This window comes from Vanellus vanellus (assembly GCF_965231255.1).
Source record: "Vanellus vanellus genome assembly, chromosome: 3".
Taxonomy (NCBI): Eukaryota; Metazoa; Chordata; class Aves; order Charadriiformes; family Charadriidae; genus Vanellus; species Vanellus vanellus.
In genome coordinates, this window is record NC_138907.1 from 32792009 (window position 1) to 32818103 (window position 26095).

Sequence of the window (26095 nt, forward strand, 5' to 3'; positions counted from 1 at the left end):
AGATTAAAAGACAGTAAAACTTTTTATCAATGGAATGGCACTAAGAAAATTGCGTATACTGTATTCCCTGCATCATTTCATATCAAACCTGGACAAAATGCATAAAGTTTTAACAAAAAAGATCCCTGCTGGTACAGTTGTAATTGAGACATTTGAGGGATGTCCTGTTGTCAAAAACAAGGCCAATAAAATTTTTGTATTTTAAACACAAGCCACAGTTGCCAATTTGACCACCTCAGAAAGGTGAGTTCTCCTTTAGTCCTTAAAAGAACAGTGAGAGGTTACTGCTGTAGAAGACTTTCCCACAAATCTTCTCAGTTTCATTCCATTGCTTATGAAAATAACTTCATGGTACCAGGTATTAAAGGACTATGCACACGCAGTACAAACATAACCTGTCCAAGATAACTGAGGAAGAATAAAAGAAAATACATACATATAAAATTGAAAAAAACCCACCCCAAACCATCTCCTTTCATAGGTCAGTTGCACAAAACGCACTGCTTCTACAAGGCCTCAGCACAGTGTGCCTATAAATCCTGAACACCCCTACATTCTTGACTTTAAAGGGAGTCAGCTGTAGGACCCTGTTAGATATTAATTAACAAAAAACAGGGAGTTGCCTTGGTGAAAAGTAAACAACATTCCAGTTGCACAGAGTCTGATGTAACATGGGTGGTTGCATATAGACTCTACCATTAAACTATTAAACAAAATATGCTGAACAGATTGGTAGATGAACCAAAATAGAACGCTAGACTTTCATAGCATGAGTATAACAAACCAACCCAGGGTAAATCTATCCTTTTTCCTAGCATTTTAAGTGTGCTCAGTTGTACACTGAAGTACTCAGCAATGCCAGTTGCATTGCCACGATCATTCACTGCTAGTGACTAATGGTTCTAATTCAGGGTATTTTTTTTTTAGTTTTGATATAGTATATGAAATTTAAGAAAGGAAAATACAAATTAGTATTTGTGTATTGAAAAGAGACCAGAAGCCTTCAGTATACAGAGTTAAAAAGATGAAGTAAGAAATCTCCCTGTATTACGTGCCTTGGTGAGGTAAGGCCTACCACCACTCATTTTGACCCAAATTCTTTGATTTTTGGCCCCATACCTTTACTGTGTCAGCAGTGAGATGGGAACTTAATTTAACGTTGTACCAGTTCATCATGACCTCCAGCCAGAGCAAACCCGAGCTAGCAATACACCTTTAAGATCTCACCCGTCCGTGTTGCTGGAGAAGCACAATGAGACTAACTAAAAAAGCCTAATTTATGGGGGAAGCAAGTGGTGTTAACATAGCTTCTGTTATTGATTCAAAGTCGAAATGGAAGAATGGTAGCTCAAGGGTGAAAAGTACCTTGCTTCCATACCACCATGATAAATGGCATACCGTTAATGACGTTGCATAATACTGCCAAAACAAACCGCACAGCTTCAATCCAGGGGGACCTTTATGATGTCAAGGACTGGGCCAACTGAGGCCTTGGGATGATCAGACCAGACTTTTGGAAGAACTCCTCCCCTAAAGAGGGTAGCAGAGCAGCAGATCAGTTCCTCAGGGAGGCTGTAGGATCTCCGCTGTGGGAAGTGTTCAAGACACGGCCAGACAAAGGCCCGACTACACAAAACCTGAGGTAGTACGGGCGGTAGTCCCGCGCCAAGCAGGAAGCTGGGCTGGATGATTCAGAGTTCCTTTCCAACAAAAAGCTCCACAACTCTGATGTGAAATCTGCCACTTATTTGATGCAAATGAATTTTCTACAAAAGCACTGTAGCTATCATGGGTTAAGGAACTTGATACGTTTTACAAATTGACATGACCACCAACATTTTAACATCATACTAGAAGAACAAAATCAGTAAAGAAATTCATAGTCCTGAGGAGTGTGATCCCTGTTACTGCTGAGACATATACTCTAAATAGAATACTGTCATGGATGGGGAAAAAAGGTTGTTCAATTATACATAATCCAGGTTTTGACAAATACAATATAACGGAGGTTTTTTTGCTTTCACTGTTGCATGAAAATCTGGAAGTTCTCACTCATTTTATAAATGGAAGCAATTAATTGTAATGAGAAATAATATTGAAAGAAATATAAAATAAACATTTTTAAGAGTTATAAAAAAGTCGCTAATGTTAAAATGTTTTAAAATAAAGAGAACAAAGGCCCTGAAATAGTAGACAATGCTAAATGACTATTCTCGACTTGCACTGATTCTGTATATCAGACAAATAAAAGGGCCATTAGATTTTCATGGATCAAACAGTGCCTAAACTTTCAACAAGACTTCCTTTGTTGTGATGTACATTCATCATTCAACTCTCCTTGCAGTTTCTCTGTCAACTGCAGGAAAAACTGCTACCTGACGTGCAGAAAAACCAGAGGCTCACTTCTTGAAAACGAAACACATTTTCAGAGACGTGTGCGGAGCTAAAAACAAATGGCCAAAACAGAAACCAGAGAATAGAGGCGGAACTTAAAGAAAAAATAAGAGAAACTTAAGTGGTAGGTAAGTGAACAAAAACAAGAGTACCAACTGAAAACAACAGGAATTGAGGTGGTAGGAAGTGAGTTGCACAGTCCTCATTACAGCTACAACAGAAACACAGAGAATTTTTGAGCAATGGAACAAATTAAGAGGGTCACTATGTAATTACGCATGCATGCTCTCCAACCATCTTCCCATTACAGGGGAAGAGGAAAAAAAAAAAAACAAAAAACCAACCCCAAAATATCTGGGAAGTCAACCAAAAACACGACCTGAAGGAATTACCTCCACAAAATGTCGCAGCAAGTCATACTCGCCCTGGAGAGGAGGGCTAGGGGAGAGCAGCGGGCTGCTGCTGCTGAGGTACACGCAGCCTCCCAGGACAGACAGAGGTTGCACAGCTGTTTGGGTTACTATCAAAGGCAACCACAAAGAAAGGAAAAGGAAAGGAAAGCAAGCAGCAGCCACGCTGAAGAGCAGAATGGCTTTGCACGCAGTACTTAACATATGGAATAAACAGTACTGAGGCAACACAAGGGAACAATTAGCCTAAACGGTTTTGTAAATATCTTGGACAAATACCAGAAGAGAAGAATACTGAGGAAGACACTGACTAATTCAGGGGAGGGAAGGGGCCTAGATGGCTTTTCTGGCCTCCTTCTGTCCTTATGTGCCCTGTATTTATATTTGAATGCTTGCATTACCCAGCATATAGGCTATTTAAGGTCAGAAAAGCATTGCAGTAGCACAGCTGCCTCCAGCAAGTAGTGCTTGACATCACTAAACCACACAGAAGAGCACAGCCCTTTTATTGGCTTCAACAGCAAATATCTGCAAGCAGAATTGTTTCGCTCTATTTGTACAGGTTTTTCCACTGCACTGTGGCGTCTGCAACTTTGGTACTAACAGACTTTTGTCCACTGAAATTGTTAAATAGCTGAAATTTCCTCCTCATGTATTTTCAGCAGCCCCTGACCAGAAACCAGCTCAAAGAATTTCGTTTTAAAATCCAATGAAAAAGAATCTACATTTTTATATCCTCAAGTTGCAGTTCTTGCCAAATTTAATGTCTTCCTCCGTGGGATGTTTGACACATACTGCATGCACATATTAAATATCACACACGAGATCTGTGATTTAAATTCTACAATATTCTTTGTCGACACACATGTCTGTTTTCCAAACTATACATTAAAAAGTCCCAATTTTTTTTTTTGCATTAACACATTGGCTACATGATTTGTAGAAATCATGAGACAGGAATGTTTACAAACCCACTGAAATGAAAGGATTTCAAAACACTGCTACCCCGTGTCATGTTTGATAAATGTCTTAAATAAGCATTTCCAAATTTTCTTAGCTATGTATATGAATGATTGCACCAAAAAAATCCCACGAACCCCAAAAACCGAAACAACCCAAGACAGCTGTGCCTCACAGTGTACACCAGAGTTTTGGTTCTTAATCATCCAGATCAAAGACCTGTTGGAGCACACAATTCCTCCTTATCCAAGTACTCCGGAGTTTCTTCCAACAAAAATCAGGGTGGGAAGTGGGATGTTGAATATCCAGGTCTTCTCCTGACACCAGTTTTGAATTCGACCAGGGTGCAAACCTCAGAGATGGGTCCCCCAATATAGCTGTATACAGCCTGTGAGAACTCAAAGACAGTAGAAGAATTCACTGAACTGCAACAAAAGAGAGCAGGGAGCAGCAATACTCATTTGAGGCACAAAAAGGGACTGCAGGTACAAGAATACTTCTTCTTGGTTGAAAAAAACAAAGCGCTTCTTTAAACATAAAAGGAATATGCAACTTGGATGTCAGGTGGCCTATGGGCCAACTCTACCTCTATGTGTTTCTTCCAGGTTGCAGATTAATCAGGTCCTGCTAGTCCACAAGAAGTGCTGGCTGTAGAGGAATGAAAGATGCAAAATGTACAGGATTCACAGGAAGCCCTACTCTGCACAGTCATGTTTTTGGCTGTTTCTGCTTTCTACAAAGATCATCTTATGTGTTTTTCAAAAAGCAAACCTACAAAATACAGCAACTCCACTCCATTTAAAGAATTACTATCCTAAGTTGCCTACAATCTGCACTTTCATTTAAAGGAAGCTGAAGTTTAGTATAGTTACAGGATGTTGGGTTTACAATTCAACAAATCCTTGTGTTTTGTTAAGGGGATTCTCCAGAGGAAAGCTCCTAGGAAAGCAGTTCTCAATATTTCTGAAGGGGACTCTGTTATCTAGGAAAAAATTATTCAACACGAAGTCTCTACATTTGGAAATGTGTCTTTTATACATATTGTCCAGGTAGGTCCAACATGCGAGTGCTGAAAGTAAACAGGGTTTCGGCTAACATTCACGTGAGATGAGTAGCTCGTGTAGTTATGTAGCTGGACAGACTGTGACTGCCTCATATGCATTAAATGAAATCAGCAATACAATGAATCACATTCTTGACAATTAGGGAAAAGGAAACCCCCAGAAATCCAGTAGTCTTGTTGCAAAAATCAGCCACGATTTATTTTGGGGAAATGGCATCTTCCTACAACGGATAATTAAGGAGGAATTAAAGTTCCTTTCTAGCAGACATTAAGTTTAAAATGCCACTGATTAGTGGCAGGAAAGCAGGAGGCAGAAAGCAAAGAAAACTGAGAGGTGGTACCTAGTACTGCTGTGGGGTCAGGAAGCTTACAGGAAAAAGGCAGGTTGCAGGGGAATGAGCCCTTCTGGAAATTTCAAAGATGCACTTCAATCCTTTCTTTTGATCACACAGACAATGGGGCCAAGATCCCTCCACTTACAGTCTCCCTCCTGCCCATTCGATTCCCTGCAGGGCTGTTTCTCTGCCATCCTCCTCAGTCCACACTCCCCGAGCCACCACATTCCCTGCCAAATCACCAGCAACAGGAATGTGGTTCCTAGTGGGTACTGCCAGCTCTCCCAACTGGGGGGCAGGGCGAAGAAGGCAACAGAGGCAATCAAAACTGAGGTCTTTCAAATATAACTTAATTCTGTGTTTCACATTTTTTTGAGGTTTAATCTGAAAATCCTTAACTCTTCACTTCCAAGTGGTCAGATTTGTACCTCTTGAGTGTGACCATCTGTAAGCAAGCATTAAACAGTAGCTGAATTTTTGTTAACTGTTTTAAATAACAAAATAGGAAAAGTCTGAAGACAGAACATTAGAATGTGCAGATTGCAATTAGAGTGAAGTTCTCCGAAAACAAACAACTTGGTCACCATATTCAGAAAGCAAGCCACATATCCCAAATATGCAAAAATCAGCTTCAGTAAAGTGTATTCTGTTAAAAGATGATATCACATTCTGTAGTGGTGGGTTTGGATTTACATCAAGAACTGGGAAAAATACCCACATGGCAACAAAAGCGGGTTCAAAGTGTACTCTAGGAAATTTGAGTTTTCATAACGGTTGAGTAAATGTGCCTTTCTACACTCACTGCATTTGCTGCCAAGACAAATTCTAATTAACTCATTGTAACTACTGTTTGTCAGTTTTGGTAATTAATACCCAGTTAGAATGGATACAGTTGAACAGCTAAAGCTCAGCTTTGAGGTTAAAGAAAACACGTCCATTACATTTAAGCATAAATTGGCAGAAGTCTCATAATTGTCAGATAATTTTAAAATTCGATGCAGTCACTAACTTCCAAGCACTTTGCTTCTGCAAGGCTATTTCATTCCAAAGAGACAGTCTGTGGAATTAAGCATGTTTAACAACAGAGAAGCTATGGCTTCAAATGTGATTTTCCAGCACCTCTGTATTTCATTGTTGTTTTTTTTTTTTTTAAAGTAGTATTTAACAACAGCACATTATCCTTCAAACCACAACTAATGTAGCCCTAGACAAACTCCAAGTTAAGTTTCCCTACACATAAATTTTACAATTCAACTAACACCTGATTTGTCATTGCATTTTCAAGGAACACCTAGTTAGGAATTTTCTAGGTTAACATTTAACCCCAGTTACCAGACCCTCATGCTTGCTCTATTACTGCCAAATCACAAGCCATAGAATAAAAAAATATGACGCTTGTTTCAAGTTTCTCTGGTCAGTCTAACTAATTTTATGGAAAATATTTCAAGATCAAGCTGGCCCTGGAGTTGGCCCACAAAATTATTTAGAACATAAGGACCTACATAAAAATCCCAAAAGAATCCTATTAATTCTTAGGTATGAAAAAAAATAATCCTACTGCCTCTGACAGACACAGTTCCATACTAACAAGGATTCATTCTGTTCAGAAGGCTTCCTTTCTCCTACAAAATCATTTCAGGAAAAGAACATGAAATCTGCTGTGTGTGCTCGAATGTCTTGGGGAAACATCTGAGAAATGCATGTCAGTACTGCACCAGGGATGTTAAAATGGCAATCAAAATACCCTCCAACAAACCCACACCATAAGAATAGGCAATAGAGAAGCCAAAAACTTTTGGTGTATCAAAAGAAAAGTAAGAGTTTCTGTAAAACGAAAGTGAATTTCAGTAGCAAAGTAAACACAGTTTAAGTAAATAATATAAAAAAACCCCAACCTATGGCAAATACAGGTGAAGGTTTCAAAAGTACTAAGTATTGGCCTAGCTAGTAACTGAGATTACAGTAATTTTCAATGTCATTGCCAGAATTAGTTTTGACTAACTAAAAGTGCTTCTGACAATCTCACTGTACAAAGATACAAGTCTAAACGTACGGGCAACAGTAAAGAACCAAGCACAACTTTATGAATACGACTGTCTGATGTCCTAAAGAAAAATTACTTTGTTCCCTTTTTCCTTCATTATCACTCTTTGTAGGAGGGTAATCACACCTACATGCAGTGGTACCACATTAAAAATGCCGAGGAGGATATTTTAGAAGAGTACAGCTTTACAATGGTACTTAGAAATGCCTGTGTTGAAACAGGGTTTATTACAATGAAACATGGTATACTCATTGCATATGACAGCATAACCTGAAACAGAATTGTATGTTTGCATTAGGGTGAATTAATAACAAAATACAAAAGAAAATGGAAACATGATTCAAGACAGTCCTCTCCAACTCCTTTCCTCTACATACTTCTGACTAGAGTGGAATGGTCTACAGAAATTTCAGTAGTTTTAAACATATTTGTTTCCTTTAGATACAGATCTTTCCATTAAGGTGCTGCATTTTTTCACTTGTGTACATACAGTTTATTTCAAGGCAATTTTCTATACATATTTTCCTAGTATACAAGAAAATCCTTTAAGGGTAAAGTACTTGATATATCACGTAAAAATACTCCCACCACCATCGGGTTACAGAACTTTATGCATTCAGGCTGACACTTTGAGAGAAACCTGACACAACCTCCAGTAAGACACAAACCCTTCTCAATGTTCAACTCTAAGTTTAGCTCATAGACTTGAAGTAATGCTGAGCTCTGGATCACCACAAAGCATACGTCAGACCAAAAGCTGCCTCTTGCCTCCTATACAGAGAAACTAGTGCCTCATTACCTTGCGACAAAATCAATCCCACCGAACTGCTTCAAGTATTTCATACCTCACTGATTAGGTCTAATAGCTTAGTCTCTTAACTGAAAGAAAACCATCTTAAAAATGTCACTAACTGCACCGTTTAAGGACAGCATTAACATATCCAGCATTAAAGCACCGTTTAGATGATGGGCACATAATCTTAGTTGTTCTACTACTATTTTCACTAATTGTTCTGTATCAATGTCACAAAAAAAAGGAACAGCCAGTACAGCTGAACACCCGGGATAGAAGTACAAGTCAATCTGTTTTGACTGTCAAACCCAGTCCACCCTGTTCTCTTCTGAAGCTGTCAACGGGCCATCAAAAGGTGGCCGCAGCAAAACAGATGATTTTTAGGACACAGGAAGAGTTGCAAAGCAGAGCTAGACTGGAGATCGGGTTAGGGTGCTGGCTACAGTTTCAGAAGATGTGGATGATGGGGACATGGCACATACAGCAGGCAGAAGATATCAGTGACTCACTGGCCAGGCATTGCGTAGAGGCATGACCAAACCAGGCTCAATGGAAGAGAAAGCCCTGAAAAGCAACATTCATTCCTGCTTCCTATGTCTGCAAGATGCTCCGGGATTTGAAGCAGTCATGAACTGTCTTGGCTGTCTACTAACAATTCGACTGAAATCATCACCTCAGACGAATAAGTACAATTTAATACGCCAAATAGTGTCTTCTACAAAGACAGACATATAAAAAGGCCACAACATGACCACTCATTCAGCCACCGTGTATTCATAATCATTTTGAAAGAGCAGGCTTCACCCGGTGACGTGCACTCAGCAGTATGAAGGTGAAGCCCTTCACAGCACCCCTGCGTCCCAAATGTAGCGAGAGGCAGTACCTGACAGTAAATTGATAATATTCTACGGTTTTCCTGCTCCAACTCCCAGCGGGAAACACAGGTAAAAGATAGGAAACACCTTAAGGCAAATATACGTGTTTAATTTTCTCTTCTATTTTTTTTCCATCAGTAAAAAACATACAGAAACATTCTAAGTCTAAAAGTTCAGACCAGGTTCTTGTTATTCTCCCCTGCGAAGGTTAAACGCAGTCACCGAACTCTGCATACCACCCTCAGTCACGAAGAACCCTCTGGCACAGCTCCCAGACCAGTAAAAAACGACCATTTCAGTCCCCAAAGCACGGAGCACGATCCATTTAAGCAAAACAAGTTCTACTGACAGCTGGTTTTCTTAGCATATTCACGTCCGCGTATTTATCAGAGAAAAGCCCTCCAGGACAACAGTGTTTATTGCAGGATTATTTCTGTGAATCCAGGGAACACAGCATTCACCGAGCAACAGTGTTTCTACCCTTAGATCTTTTTTCTTAAAATGTGAACCAAGACCAACCCATTTTTATTTTCTTTAGCATGGACGACTCACAAAGGAAAAAAAAAAACACCCACTTTTTTTTTTTTTAAAAAAAAAAAAACAAAACAAAACAAAAACCCAAACCACAAACACACAAAACCTCCAACCAACCAACCTTCTGATCCACATTCATGTGTAGTACACTGACACACATTTTAAGCATTAATATAGAAATTAGCTGTTCAATCTCACACTGACTCCTTGGCTTTAGAGCCTAGTGACTTTTAACAAACGGAAACCAAAGATACGATGGATATTTTTATTACAAATTTCCTTTCAATATGAGTATCTACTATACTTTCACTAGAAAGATAATTTTGAGCAAGATGCTTTCTACTGACAGGTTGAGAGACATTATGAATAACGCATGGCAATGGAACAGAGACACAAAGGCTAAACCTCCCAGCAGCTCCTCGTCGTGCAGAAGCAGCCTCAGAATATGTCTGTGCCTGCCCGGCAGCAGGAGAGGAGATCGGGTGGATGAGCAAGTGAGGGGCTGCAGGTACTGAGACTGCTCAGCCCTCTGACCCTCTCCCCAAAGCACAGCAGCCGTCAGCAGGGGATGAAGAGCATCCTGTGGCCGGTCCCACGGCCCGAGATGGGAGGAGGAGCAGGATAAGCTGGGGATGCACACCCACGGATGCTGACAAGCACCATCCTCTCAAGTTGGGTGGTCAGTCTGTGGGGTTTCCCAGCTCACCGCTTCCTCCAGAAGTGTGCAGAAACTTGTTTTTATGATACTACAGTTATGATGGTAGAATTAAACAAAACATATCGTAAATACCCCACGTTTCATTTTAACTTAATCTAATTTTTGAAATCATTAAAAGCAACTGTTAATGGCATCTATCTGCTTATTGATGCAGTGCAATAAAGAATAAGAAGAATTCTTAAAATTATAAAATTAAAGCTTTTTTAAGTGGTGGATTTCAAATTAAGGAAACATTAACTAGAAATTGCTACTAATGTGTTTCTACCAATAAGTATTTAAAGGAATGTTTTTAAATTAGCAAGTTTTAGTGAAAGAATTAAACCAGGTATAGTTATAAATAATTATTGCCGAGATTTTTATAAATTAACACAAATGCTTCCCATCCCTATGGGTGGGGTTGGTTTTTTACTGTAAGAACTGGACTTGACACTCTTGCAGCCAGACACCACACCACGCAAGTCAGTGGAACACCAATATTGACTCGAACGAGGCACAATACTTCTCTGCTACATTTCTACCCCCGCTTTAATATCTGAGCAAAATTTTTCAAGCCAACCAATGTATTAACATCTTTGTCCCAAACCATAAAAAGTGGCCATCTCTCTCGTTTTGCAAATCTCTCTTCAAGAGTCTATGACAAAGAGCAGTCAAAGTCTTAATAGTATTGTATTTACCATCTGTCTAAAACCAGAGCAAACGTGCTTTACAATACACCTTTAAAGCAAAAACACTGCATTCATATTGCTAGGGCTCCAAATCGCTGACAAGATCTGTGGGTATGTATCATTTTTAGAAAATGCAATGTGGGAATGCATGTTTATATGGTACAGCACAAAAGCAATGAAACCTCTTGGGAAAGCAGGGGGTAACTCACGTTACACAAACAGGCCCTTTGCTCTTATTTCTCTACAAAGCTGAAACACTTCTATCTGAAAATGTTATTTCATATGTCAGGAAAATGCTATTCCTGTTTGCTCGTTCTTCCTAAGGTGAACAGAGTTTAGTATTAGCAAAATAATTGTGGGAATTTGGTATTTTTCCTGTTTTGTTGAGTACTTGGGAATGTTATGTTGGGAACTGTCAACTACTACTTACCCCACCTCAAAATCTGCTGCACGAAAAAAATACACTGGTAATTTGCTTACATGGCTTTTGTAGATGCAATTACTGCTAGCAGCAGGAAAGAACTTTTATAAGCAGAACACAATTCAAATGTAACATGCCATGTCCTCAAGTCATTAAACTAATCCTCAGGGCTTCTTGAGGCTTTTTGTACTTTTGGCAAAAAGTATAAAGAAGTCCGCATTGTTGCTTCAGTTCCCAGACACTGGAAAGTTAAATATCTAGTCTGTCAGCCCCGGCTAAACAGAGCAGAGATGGGGTTTGGGAAAGAACAAGAGACAGCTATATCTTTGTTATTAAAGCGCAATCGAACAAACATTGAAAACATACCCATACATTTTTTTCATGGCACGTAAGAAGTAGCCAGTAGAACAAAGGTGCAACAGCTCGCAAGCGACTCTGGTATTATGGGTTACCAGGATCTAGACACTGTGATGAATGCCTTACAAATGCACGAGGACAGATTGAGTTATGTGAGTGAAGTAGCTCAACTTCGATACACAGATAACGTGACAAGGTGTGGCGTGGAACTCCAGGGTTTACTGGCATGATTTTAACATGACTCCATAAGCTATAAATGACAAAGCCATAAATACGTCAGACATGTCAGATATGTACTAACACCACCCAAATATCTTTCTGCTATATTGCTCTAAATCACACATCTAAAATCAGATATTCTTAAGGGCACTGACAGGCAAAGCGATACTTTTAGGAAATGTTCCTTTATATTGCTATTCTGCTTGGTATCAAGAGGTTAACATCTTTCTAAAGATACTATTGAAAGTAGGAAAATAGCAACGTCTTCATTAACACAAGGGTCATTTAGACAGACATACCTGGGTGGCCTGAAATACACTTAAGAATCAATATGTGACTCGAGCTGAAAATACAATGGAAACTACTGACAGCCCATTTGCTTTTAGCAGCAACTGAGCAGAAGAATCCTTTGGAACACAGAAGGATAATTACGTGTTTGACTACAATTATTCCCTCAACTAATGTTGACCAAAGTAGTGAATCGATAAAAAAATATGGAAATGTAAAAGCTGCTGAATATATCGTTTGTGTGTGTTTGCATGTGCACTTGTAACCTACATTTTGTTAAAGAAAATACCTGAGAAGCCTTATGCCTTTATCTAAATCAAATCTTGGATTTTGTTCTTTTAAATTGCATCCTACAGTTTATCCAGACCAATGCCCTGTTGAGCAAAATGTCAACATGCCATGTTCCTTCACTCACACAAACTTTTATCACTGAGTTGTTATAATTCCAGAAATGGAAGAAGAGAAATTTAATGAAAGTAGACATTTCTAACCCTCACCCTTCCATTTTAGGAGTAGAAACTTGTTTCTCAGCAAATCTGTTTGCCAACTGCTAAACAGATCAGGAAGGTTCAACAATCTTAAAATTAAATATTCATATATTCTCCTGAAAAAAGTAGCTTACTAAAGCTGCAAATTCCTAAAACACAGTTAATAAAGCCCTTTAGCTTCTACGACAATACTTTGTTCAAATGTATTATGCTTATACAGATAACTTACCTTCCCAAAAGAAAAAGAAATTAGAGATTCCCCCGTAAACCAGCTACCACTATGCTATACAGTAGGAGCTGCTCAAAATATACTGCTACAGGAAAACACAGCGTACTTTTCATGGATTATAATGCTACAAGAATATCACACGTAGCCAGTGATGACTGTTCCTCATCCACGCGTGATCCAGCCATAAATACAGAACTAGCTGAAAGAAGATCCATCATTTCTCCACTACAAACACACACACTTGCAGTAATCGTTATGGCTTTAAGCAGTTTAAAGCAATAGTATGGTATCACGTAGCCAACATAGCTCACATATCTCAGGAAAAAAAATTGTAAAGTTCAGTGATGAAATAGAATGAACACTCCAGAAAAAAACTGTCTCACTCACTGTTCAATACGCGGGGAGAGATACAGCTTAGGAAAAACCTGAGTAGCTTCTGCATCCTCAAAACTAACGGAGAGAAGTGCAACATCTTCTCCAGGATCTTCATTCATATCCTGTACATAAAAAATAATAAATATAAAATGGCAAATAATAAACTGATTACTTACAAGCTTACAGATAACAACTAAGTAGTCAAATATCAATTTATTTAGGAGACGCTTGAGTGAGGAATCTAAAGTTTAACTATTGAAAAACAAGTTGCAAATGTATTCTTTCTTACTATGTTAGTATTTGAAAGATAATCTGCTGTGCTTAATTTGCTTTAAATTATCAAAATAAAATTATTGCATTAGCAAGTGTACAGTAGTGTACATCTTCAATTAGCTGAACTACATATTTCAGTAAAGACACAGATTTCATTTTTAAGAATTCTTGGTTTAACACTAACATCAGATACAAATCTGAAAGAACTTTTTAAAATGTTATATCACTGAGTTAAGACCACAGATTTTATAGTTGTTATTTTTCAAAGTAGTATTTGGTCTAAAATTTCTGCTGTACTCAACTCCTACTTCTCTCGTGGGTGAAAAACGTTTTTGCGATCAGAAATTTGTATCTAGAAGCCACTGTCCCTAAGTCTCCTGCAAATGAAACCCGTGCGTTACTTTCAGCAAAGACTGCATAATCTATAAAAACTACTGTAAGAAAAAAAAAATAAATCCGTGATAAATACCATGACAATCAATCTTAATGCATTCCCAGTTTAAGCTTTCTTTGTATCAGAACAATCAGCTACAGTTTTGGGATCAGGTAGAACAAATTGTTTCTGGTCAGGATCTGACATCTCTCCAATTCATAAATCACGTACAGTACGAACAAGTGTATTTCTACTTCACACAACTTCATTTAAGCCCTTGACCTCTAGTTAGAAAGCAATGAGTTAGCAGCGCAGCCACCTTCATCTGCAGCAAGGAATACGGTGCCCCTTGCTGCTCACAAAGCAGCTCTTTAACATTTTGTGCGTATGTACGTAGCAACTTGCCAAGATGCATTTGTTTTTATCCGTTTGGGAAAAATACGAGAGGAAATAGATAACCCAGCAGATATGTGCTCAAAGCGGGATCAACATGGTGCAGTGTGCCCTGGTATGCTCTGTCCCACAAGCAGCTGTGAGGAAGGAACATGCAAACCACTTAAACATTGTTAGGAGATCCTGCCCTATCTGGGGAGGGGGAAAAAAAAAAAAAAAAAGTGACTGCTGAGTGGTTTCAGGAAGGCAATCTCTTGCCATTAGAAGCTTTGGCAGGACTGAAACTGTTAACGTCCAGAGAGACTAGCTGCATACCAGCTATTACGTGCAGAACACAACATGCCAAGAAACTTAGTGATAAGCTGCAGTGAAGAATGGGTCTTAAAAAAGCCTAATTGTCTTAGATGAAAAATGAGACAGAGTTGACAGTGTTTTCTTAAATTCTGCCTTGGTGTGCAGCTCCCTTCTGACAGCTGAAGGAAAAGTGTACTCTTAGAAACGCCTGTAAAACAGTCACGAGCACACTGTGGCTGGAAATCAGAACACGGTTTTAACCTGAAGTTGCAGGACAACACTCCATATGAGTGGTGAGGCCAAAAACTAGCTGCTCTCCTGTTGGGGTATGATCAGTTTATGGATGGGATTATAAGGCACAGTTGCCTGTAACAGCAACAGACAGATGTTGTGACCCACAATATTCCCTTCAGTGTTATGTTTCCAAATGGTACTATCATCTACAGTAGAAGAACTGTAGCCTTTTTCAACAAGACAAACAACAACCAAAAACACCCAAGAGCACAATCCCCTCCCAACCTTTTCCCCAGTATTTCACATATTTCCATCATTATGGAAAAAATTAAAAAAGAAACAGCTTTCACTCCTGAAGCCGAGTATGGCATTAACTGGCTTTTTCCCATTAATTTGCTAATTGTCAGTCAAGTGAAAAGAACTATTAAGACAGATTAAGCAGTGATGCAAATGATTAAAAAGATTTTATTTTAATGGGCATTCTTCAAGACATGACACAAGTATAATACATTCACTCATGTACGTATACAGTTCTTCAGAGACCATATTCTTTTGTTTGTAATTCTTTTCAAATAATTTGTTTTTACAGAATAGAATCTACATGCATTTTACAAGGTAGGTAGACAAAACCAAACGTATTTAATCTTGCATTTAGTATTAGTGCTTAAGTTGATGTGCACACACAGATTGACACCATGCATGAAACTAGCTTCTACAATACCGTCCAGGTGCTTACTGATCAAAGAAATCAAAGCAAGGAAAAAAAAAAAAAAAAAAAAAATCAACCCCAAAACAGATTAGGTGAACACCACTACAGCATCCATTAACACATACAGTAATATTACATTATATTTTCTACACTCACTAGTGGCCTCTTTAATATGAAGATTCATGCCGGGGGAGGGGGGGAAACACCGAACATAAATCATCACAGTATCTTTGCATGTTAAGTTTCAATAAGTTGACGTGTGCAGTAAGAGCAACAAACTAAGACACGTGATATTTTTCATTTACAAAAATAACTCACAAACACTGCTGCAACTACTGTTGCCAAGATCGCATGACATTACATCCATACAGCTACTGTCCAATGCAAGTTTGAGTATAGAAATTAGCATTCTTCTGTAACTACCATTTTCAAATGGATGCATATTTTTGGCCCACACACCTGAGAAATGAAAACTGTAACTTAAAAAAGATGCAAAAAATCACCATTCCTGTAGGTTTTAAAAAGATGTAATGCAGTAACACTGCAAAGTTTCTCAACCTTATTGCTCAGGTGGCCACAGATTTCTGATGAAGTGCCTTTGTATCTGACAACATACTGTTTATTCCTTTCAGACTTTGTTACTTTTATTTATGCAAGGATCTGCTTAGTGGAGCTGTATTCAAGCCTTGTACGCCTGTTACAACTGCCGTTTATAAAACTAAACCAAAACCACATGTCTTACAGATAAACTGTGGAAAGCTTTTCAACTCATAGACCTTTTTGATGCTGTCTGTGCCAGTCACAACTTAACTCCTTCAGCGATCTCTCTCCCGGTCATCTCTACAAACCTGATAGTGATGAGGTGAGATGACAGATCCTTATGTTACCAGGCAATGGCATTTCCCCAGAACAGAGGTTGGGATCCTTCCATTACACCAAATATCCAAAGGCAAAGGTTGTTTTAATGTTTCTTATCAAACTCTGCCCAGGCAGTGTCTTCCCCTTTCCCATTTCTGCATGCGTATTCTGCTCAAAGAACAGGCCAGATTTAAACAGAGCAGGAAAGCAAAAATCACCTCTATTTTTATTTTTCAGTTGGCTTCAAAAGAGAAAGTGACATCCAATTGCTTTGGCAATACTATTTCCTTTTAGGAAAAAAAAAGAGGCTGCTGAACTAAAGCCACAACACAGTTTTTAATATTTAAGTAGCCATGTTCCTTCTCATAATTTGCACTTACAACACTTCATGTTAGAGGATTAAATTAAAAAATTTAATTTTATATTTAAGAAAAACTGATTTTGTAAAAATTAAGAATGGCAATTTTCTATAAATGTTAGCATCCAAAGTTAGAACTGCCACATTAAAGTACCATTTTGTACTCATGGAACTTTTTCCACACAAGACTCTACATAAGGTATCATTAAAATGAACTTCCACTGAACGGAGAACACATCCTGGGCCACAGGAATTTTGAGGTTTAAAAACTGAATGTTTGTAAAAATGTTTGAAACCGTTAGTTAAGCATGTGATAATGCACACCTATTAGTTTTTCCACAACAGTCTCATGCTTGATAGTAAAAAAAACCCTCTAGCATACTGCAATGTAAAAGATCCAACATAGATTTTCAGTCATTCTGCCATCTTGCTATCATGTATTTCTTTTTTAAAAATAATCTTTTCCTCATCTCAGAAAATGCACATTCAAATAAAAAAGAAAAAAAAAAAAGGATACATCATTTAACACTGAAAAGAAATACTTTTCTTTCTCAAGAACTGCAAGGGGTTTCGTATGTTTACAGAAATCTTTGCACAGTGTGGAGTGATCGTTGACTAAACCTCCAAAGTGCTGTGGAAATGCAAAATATACATAGTAAAGCAATGTGGTTAGAAAGGAACAAAATAAAAAAAAAAAACCTAAAAGATTTTCAACTCGTTGGCTTTTTTTCTATTGCAAAGACCTTCTAGCAGCAACTTACAAGAATAAATAAAACTTTTCACAAAGAAAAGCATGAAGAGAAAGCTCATGGTATTTTATTCGAATTTACCCTTTGTCTCCTTAGCCAGTGCAGATGAAAGGTTCATTAAGTATGTATTTTTGACACTCAAGAACAAGAGGCCACATGAAAATACAAATGGAGCACAAAGCAAATGAAAATGGAAGTTTGAAGGCATTTAGATTTTTTTTTTTCCCCCCAAAAAAACTCCAGGAGAATACTTCAGGTATCACGAGGCTCCAAAGTAAATCTTAAAATCCTACTTCTAATTGTATCAGCACTGTCTGAACAACCATTTGTTATATTTAATTCACATCAGTCTAAATTTACACTCAAATGTATCCTGCAATGTTTACAGCTGCTCCCTTTGCAAAATACTTAATTTTTTACAAAGTTAGTATGGGTTGTTTATGAAAATTATCATCAAAACCACTTTAAATACACCATCCAAAAGGCATTGTTTTCTCCTATCCTACCTACTGTAATTGAAAACTGGGAATTTACTGGAACTGACAATTTATTATGAGTCAGATGGTTGATAGCCAGTCCAACCAAAACATCTGCTCCGCACAGTCACAACTGCTATAACCCATTTCCTCTTGCGCCTGGAGTCCAACCAAGTTGTACACTACAGTTCCTTTTCCTTAAAGATGCAGACTCTGGAAAATCAGTTATTACTTTTTCTTAGTTATCAACAAAGGATCACCTTGCAATCTCCGATTCAAATATTCTTTCAAGAGGAGGTATTTCTCTATTTGGCATGCAAGAGTGATTCCCTGCCCCAAATAGCAACTCAAAGTGGTAAGCGACTGTAGGCTTATCCCAGGCAGTGGCAGGACCTGCCTTTCCACGGAAACCTCGAGAGGTAGGTAGGGGGGCATGAGACTGGGGGAAAAGACCCTGCAATGGGCCGATGTGTTAATTGAGGACCCGGGATTAGGAATCCAGTTTAGTGACAATAACTGTAAAGCAAGAATGAGAGGAAAACAAATTTAGAATTTGGTAGAAAGGATGTGAAAGGATGTGCGGGAAGAGTACTGGCATGCTTTGGGGAGGACAAGCAGCTTCTGGCCTGGGGAATGGCAGGACATGAGACAAGGGAGCAGGGCTTCTGGTAGGGCCGATAAGTTTGTACCATAAGTACAAACAGCAATTGTTTTGGGGATAAAAGTGTGGCAAGGAAGAGCAGACTCCTTTGGGTAAGGAGATGCCATGCAGACCACTGATGTTGCAGAAGCCTCCAAACTGTATGGTCAGGCTCAAACTGCTTCAGAAGGCTCCCAGCCCCGGCTGATCATTCCTGCCTCTTCCTGGAGGTTTTCTGAACTCTCAGCTCTCGCAACAGCTCAATAATTGTCTTTGTGGTATGACTGTAATTGAGGGGATGGAAACCTCCAGCAAATGGGGAGGAGAAGGGAGTGCTTAAAATAATAAGTGAATGATAAATTAAATTTACAACTTGCGTGATGTCGTGGAGGTTGGGGGGAAGGTGGAATAGAAAGGCAGAATACGGATGAGAACACAGAGGACTGAGGACGTGTTGATCTTAGCATCTGCCGGCAGCTTATGACAAGTGGAAGTCTTAACAGACACCTACTTACCTTGTGGTACCTCTGAACCCTACCGAGTCAGTCAGCTTCACTGAAATTGAGTGTGAAATTTATATTTCAGGATCCTTACTAGAGAAAAAAGTTCTCCAGTGTAGAAATGCATGAGAATAACATGCCTTCAGAAAGGTAATTTATCTTAGGGTCAAACTTAACCCATGTAATTTTGCATGATACGTACCTGTAATGGAGCCATACTTATTAACAACTGATCAGAGAAATGAACAACAGAATTTGGTTTTGAAGCTGAAATATGAATTGCATCAGAGAAGAATACACAACAGTATTCACTTCATTAGTACTTACAGGCTACGTGCATCACAACAGTTAGCCAAGTTTGGCCTTTTCCCTCCAAATGACAGCGCGCAATAACTTCCAAAACAACTGTCAAATAAAGCATGAGCAACTCGTACCCTCACTGTGCAGCAGTTTCACTAGCAAGCTTTGATACAAGCAGCTACATGTTCTCCCAACCTTTTTCTGTATCTAATGTTTTAAAAAAGAATAACAAAACACACTAGGAGAAAGAAGGCTAAGGAATGTGAAGTGGCAAACGAGACTGAGAAATCTGCGTCACTCTAGGGAGAATATGTAATTATTCCAGGAAATTCTTTCTCCTGTCTTCCAGGAAACCCACCAGGTCTGATCAAGGAGTGCTGATTCTTTAAATAGGATCTTTAATGAAAACAAAGGCAGTTACCTTGCGTGCACTGCCCATGGCATCGTAGCGTTCCAAACACAGCCCCTCTCCCAAGGTTACGCAGCAAAACACTCGCCTCACTCAGGCTGGGCAGAGACCATGTTTGAGTCCACCGTAATTCCCATTTTAAAAGTTACGTGAAAATTGTAGTCTGGGAACAACTTTGCAGAATCTGAAGAGGCCAACACGCTTCTAGGACAATATACTGAGCTTTCTCACAAAACAAAATTAAATACATTTAATAAAATAAATATCTACTAAGTATTAAAAAAGTATAGGCAAGACCTCCAATTGTACTATTGGCATCAATAACCGAATGTGAAAACAAACAGCATTTTCTTTACTTGTGAGTAACATCCCAGTTGATTTTTTTTTTTTTGTCATTATTGGTTTTGTTTTGTTTTGTTTCAGACTTTTACATGTAAGTATATCGTGCTTCTCTGTTTTGCCTATACCATTTTCTTTTATTACGGTCATGGTAATAATTTACCACTACTTTCACAATATGATGACTGTCAGAGTTAGGTAAAGAATGCTGTTAGGAAAAGCATAAGAAAAAAATAAATGGTTAAAAAGAAAGAATAACATTCTTGCCCATGAAAATACATGCTAGATTCACAACTTTGAAGATTAGTGTCATTTAAGTGGATAAAGATTAATTTATTTTGACAGCAGAAAAAGTTGCGGTAACACTTTCACCACAACAATAGTGTTTGCTTAGGTCTGAAAAAGACTCTCAGAAAATAAGGCAGATTTCTTCAAAGGTCAGAAACATGTTTTGATAAGTTTGGGATGCAAATTTAAAATTCTAGGTGTGACACAGTCTAAAATTAATATTTCTGAACTGATTTCAAGTGAGATAAAAATGTTTCTAAATATTCATTTAATATACAAGAGATACAAAATACATTTGCAAGTGATGATCATTCTATCATATTGACTGAATCTAAGTCCTCACTGAACAACTGTATTTATTAGGTACATTTTAATGACATTACTGTAGGAGATATTTTATATTTTTAAAAGAGACTGATATGTAAGATGCTCATGATCTTAAATTTCAATTCATTCAATGAAACTTAAGCATAAGCATATCAGCTCTCCCTACTACAATATCAGGTACCACATTCAGATTAAAATAAGATTAAAAAACAACATTTACATAGCTTGGAATGTATCCACAAATGACTTAGAAGAAAATTAACACAAAATTAGGAGAAATATTAGGAATCTAGATTGCTGGAAGGTAATCTCAGATCTGATTATTCTATACATTCACAGAAAAGTGCTTTTGTTTCCTAGGATCTCAATTTATCTAATGGTACAGAGGAGTGCCTAGTTTTTCTTTTGTTTACTTTTAATTTCTAAGGAGACCAGATAAATTATAATAAAACACTGTAGTTTCACCATTAAAAAGGTAGGTTAACACCCCCCCACCCCCATTTCTCTAATGAAGTTTTGTAGGTAGGAAAGAGATTCCATTCCAACACCACTATCTTTCCTACAACCTCAAGCAAAGCACCTTACAGTTGACAGAAGCACCTGCCTCTGCCACCACCAGCTGACAGCGGGATGAACAGAGTGTTCAGAGACTACAAAGATTAGTTTTTATAGCAGTTACTCTACTTGTCCTTAAAGAGTGAGGAGCTGTTGCATCCACTCAGATGAAGCCAATGCTCCCATGTCTTGACAAACAACTTTTCATCCTTAAACCAACAGCACCACAAAAATCAAGATCTGACTTGTTCTACCAACAAACACTCCCATAAGCTGCTTCGCTAGCATCAGTGGTGCTACTGGCAGAATAAAGGACAGCACAACTCAAGCAACTGCGTGAGAACCTGGCTGAAAGCATAACACTGAAAATTTAAATGTTTTCTTATAAGCACATATCCTAGGCAAATGGATCTTTAAAGCTTGGTTGTAAACAGTGATTGACTTTTTTACAGAAAAGGTTATATGTATGGTAAACACGCTCTGAGTTCCTTAAAAAGTCATGTTAGAAAGTTATGGGTAAATAGCAACCAAAGGAAAAGTTAACATTAAAATTAATACCTGGACTAACAACACCAGCATCCTAAATCAGGAATCATCTGGGGACAGCAAGGCAGAGAGAATGAAGGAGGCAGCTTCACCTTGTTCATCTGGGCTTTGCACATTAGTGACAGACATGTGGATTCTGGGCAAACACTACATTCAGTTGTGTGTACTTACATTTCTGTATGCGTTTTCAGTGCATGAAGGACTCCTTGTCATCAGTGTTTTAGATGTTTCCTATTTAAAATTTTCATCTGAGAATGATTCAAGATTTATGATGTAGTGATGTAATTAATTCTAGGACTGTCAGGGTTCAGAGGCTCTGTGAATTATCTTGCCACGTGCCAAGGTATTTCCTTGCTAACAACAGTCACTAAAAGACATTTGCTTTGCGCTTACCTCTGCATTGCTATCTACTTTTTACACTTTGAATACTGAGAAGAACTGAGAGGAACTAAGAACATACCCACCTTTAAAGAACCTTCATGCTCAAAGACCACGAGACAACTTTTTGTGTGTGTATATATATAGCCTGAGTTACTCAAAACAACCGAAAGTTTATTTATAATATTTCCAAATGTAAAAATACACTTTCAATACTCTCAGAAACAAATAGAAATAAAAAGAAAACACAAAATACTTTCCATTTAGATGACTTACAACAGGTCCCTTTCACGTAGTTTCTTTCTTTATAATTCTCCCAAAGCTATCAAGCCGCTTCCTCAACATGTAGTTACGATCCATTTTTAATGTAAGCCCTGTTTTTAAGCTTGCTTTCACAGATAGATTTGGGGACACATGCAACTTGGAACTCAAATCCTTCACTAGGATTTTACTGAGACTCGAACCTCTCCAGCCACCTCTTCAGATGACTGGACTATAATTCATTCAGAAAGCAGTATTTGCATTCTTCTCCCCCATTTTACTGATTTCCCATCTCTTTAAAAATAGTAATGTCACTGCAGAGGCCAAAGAGCAGTCATCTCTTGTCCAGTGGAAAACAAGATCAGCTAATAAATGCCCGAGTACTTAACTAGAGTACAAACAGATCGTTAATAAAACAATTTTCCTGCCAAGCCAACTTTCTAAACACCAAATGTAGCTTTTCTATACACAGATATTTATATTTTATATACGTAAATTGACAAAACAAACATAATGGATTAGTATACAGGGCTCACTATTAAAAGAAGATTCAGACATAATTACATTTGGGAAGACTGCAATCTATTTGTGCAAGTAAGGATCCTAGCTACAGAGCTAAGTCTTAGAACGACAGCATGACACCAGTGAAAGTATTTTTTTAAGGATTATGAAATGGCTCATTGATGCAATTAATATATCTCAGAAGAAGAAAAATTAAAAGTACCAAAACAGTGAAAGAGAGACGTCTATGATTAGTATTTCTGTAACTATGTTGTGGTTGGAAGTCAGCACAAGCATTTATTTTTTAAATCAATCCAACTTTTTAATAAAAGCTTTTTGCCCTGCTCTCCACGTATTCTTATATGTTCCTGGTTCAGTGAATATCTCTGCAGAATCAGAAATACTATAGATTACATGGGTCACAACAAGAATGCCAGAGCAAAGCCATATTCTGAGACAGATCTTCAGTGAACCAGGAATTACCAACAAGATTTCACAGATGAAGAAGAGAATAATCAAAGTGTAAGGTAAACACAAGCCAAGTTACACTTGCTCAGTGCTCTTTCACCACTGCAGCTTAGCATTGCTGACCTGATTTAAAAATATGAAGTATTGTATTTTAAAAGAAGGTGCAAATATAAAAAGTATTAACTGCTATGAGTTTAGTCAATTGCTGTTTCCTGAAAATAACAGGAATGATTCTTATTAAAGTCCACAGCATTTTTGAGTGACAAAATGTTTATTATACATTCCCATTTCAAGGGTATAATTTTTATATTTCTTTTTGAGATAGTTCTATTATCCCTTTGCCCCATTATTATATTTATGTCTACAGGATCTTAAAAAAGAGTGTGTGTCTGTGTGGGGCATTTTCTGCTTTGTACAAAGAATACACAAGTTGGAGCATCCTGTCCCCTTGAGCCCTGTTTACAAACATTCATCATTCCAACAAACAACGTGCTTGGTGTAATCATGCACACAAGTGTATACGTGTACAGATGTCATGAAGATTAAGAACTCGTTACTGAGGAAAAAAAAAGTTATTCCAGTAAGTAAAGAAACACAGCTTTTATTCCTCGCGTTTGTGTGAAGGTGGATCCTGCTACAGGTGGCAAGCAGAATGCTGGAATGAGGGATAAAAGCTGTATTAGTCAAAATGATTAAAACATTGGTCTTTCAGAGTTCACATCTGGACTGGTATGCAAATCGGGTGCATAATGTGAGGAAAAATTCACATTCAGCCTGTTTTACACATAATAGACAACTCACATCCTGTGACATTCTGTGTCAAGAGAGGTCTCTGGAACTTACAGTATGAGACAGTAACTCTTGTGCTTCAGCAGACCGCTCAGGTTAAGGTTGACTCATCTGTTGTTGTTTACCCAGCCCAAGACAGTGCCTGAAACACAGGGTGTCCAGCTCAGATGTGGTCCCAATGAATTAAAGTGGTAGTTGCTAAAATAATACATCGCATATTTCCAGATGAACGACTGATTCCATCACTGAGATTTCCCTGATTACTGACTCAGAAAAGCTCACTGCATCTTTTCCCCTATCTGTTCCATTAGTGCATCCATCACCAACTTGGGATAAAGAATTTGGAGAAGTATTGTTAAACTCTTTTACAGCATCTGGAGCTGTGTTTTAATGAAAAAAAAAAAAAAATGCAGGTTCAAAGGCCACTAATAAGAATGCTAGGCACCAGTACAGGTTAGGGGCGGACCTGCTGGGAAGTAGCTCTGAGGAGAAGGATCTGGGGGTCGTGGTAGACAGTAAATTATCCATGGCCCAGCAATGTGCCCTTGTCGCCAAAAAGGCCAATGGAATCCTGGGCTGCATAGGGAAGAGTGTGGCCAGTAGGTCGAGGGAGGTCATTCTCCCCCTCTACTCGGCACTGGTGAGGTCACAACTGGAATACTGTGTCCAGTTTTGGGCTCCCCAGTTCAGGAGGGACAGGGAACTGCTGGAGCGAGTCCAGCGAAGAGCAACTAAGATGATTAAGGGCTTGGAGCATCTGCCTTATGAGGAAAGGCTGAGAGAGCTGGGACTCTTTAGCCTGGAGAAGAGAAGGCTGAGGGGAGACCTTATTATGGCATACAAGTATCTAAAGGGTGGGTTGAAGGAGGATGGAGCCAGGCTCTTTTCAATGGTTCCAAGTAACAGGACGAGGGGCAATGGGCACAAGTTAGAACACAGGAAGTTCTGTTCAAATACACGGAAACACTTCTTTACAGTGTGGGTGACAGAGCAGTGGCACAGGCTGCCCAGGGAGGTTGGGGAGTCCCCTTCCCTGGACATTTTCAAGACCCGCCTGGATGCAGTCCTGAGTAATGTGCTCTAGGCAATCCTGCTCTAGCAGGGGAGTTGGACTAGATGATCTCTAGAGGTCCCTTCCAACTCTGATGATTCTGTGATTCTGTGAATATTGACACTGTCCTTGAATTTTCAAAGTCTTTGCTGACACTTTCTCCCTCATATCATGTGTTCAAAGGTTCCAGGGATAATCTTCTGTAAATCTAATCCAACTTTTAATGCTCTCACAAGACCCAAAATCACTTGCATATGCTCAACAGCTTCACCACAGCATCCCAGCACATGCAAATCAACAGAGCAGAATACCCTCTCTTCTTGGTCAGATATTCAGCTTTCTGTCCATAAAACTGAGCAGTTTGTTCTATGGCAAAGAGGATGATGTCTTCACACACAAGCAAGACTTGGATCATGACTGCAGAGTCTGAACAGGAAGTTTCTTACCCTGTCCTATAGGAGACAGTATTTGATAAATTTATTTTCCTTTTTTTTTTCCCCTTCTTTTTCTTTGAAACAGTGAATCTAAGAAATTAAAGACTATATTCTTTTTGGAAGTTTTCTGAAATAATGCAAGTTTGATATTCATACTTCACAACTGATGGGATGTGCTGGACAGTTATTCACCGAGTTCCACCCTGCTGTTATGAACAGTTGGAGTGCACTGACAGACAACAGTAACTCTTCTGCTTCCCACTTCTTCACGAACCTCAGTTCCCCTAGAGGCATCAGTTTCAAAAGAATGTAGTCCTTCGTTTACGTCATATACGTACATCTATAGGGGGACCCACTATGAGACTTCTTTGAGGACAAAATATTAAGAATTTTAAAAAGAGCTTAATAAAAGTGCAGATTTGGA

General features: G+C 38.5%; 1 protein-coding gene across 1 annotated transcript in view; it reads right to left on the minus strand.

Moving 5' to 3' along the window:
* The window catches only part of BABAM2 (BRISC and BRCA1 A complex member 2), a 178726-nt gene that overhangs the window by 67148 nt on the left and 85483 nt on the right, over positions 1-26095 (minus strand). The window contains exon 7 of the mRNA XM_082481405.1: positions 13181-13290. Coding sequence (XP_082337531.1) covers positions 13181-13290 — 110 coding nt within the window. The remainder of the gene's footprint in view (positions 1-13180; positions 13291-26095) is intronic.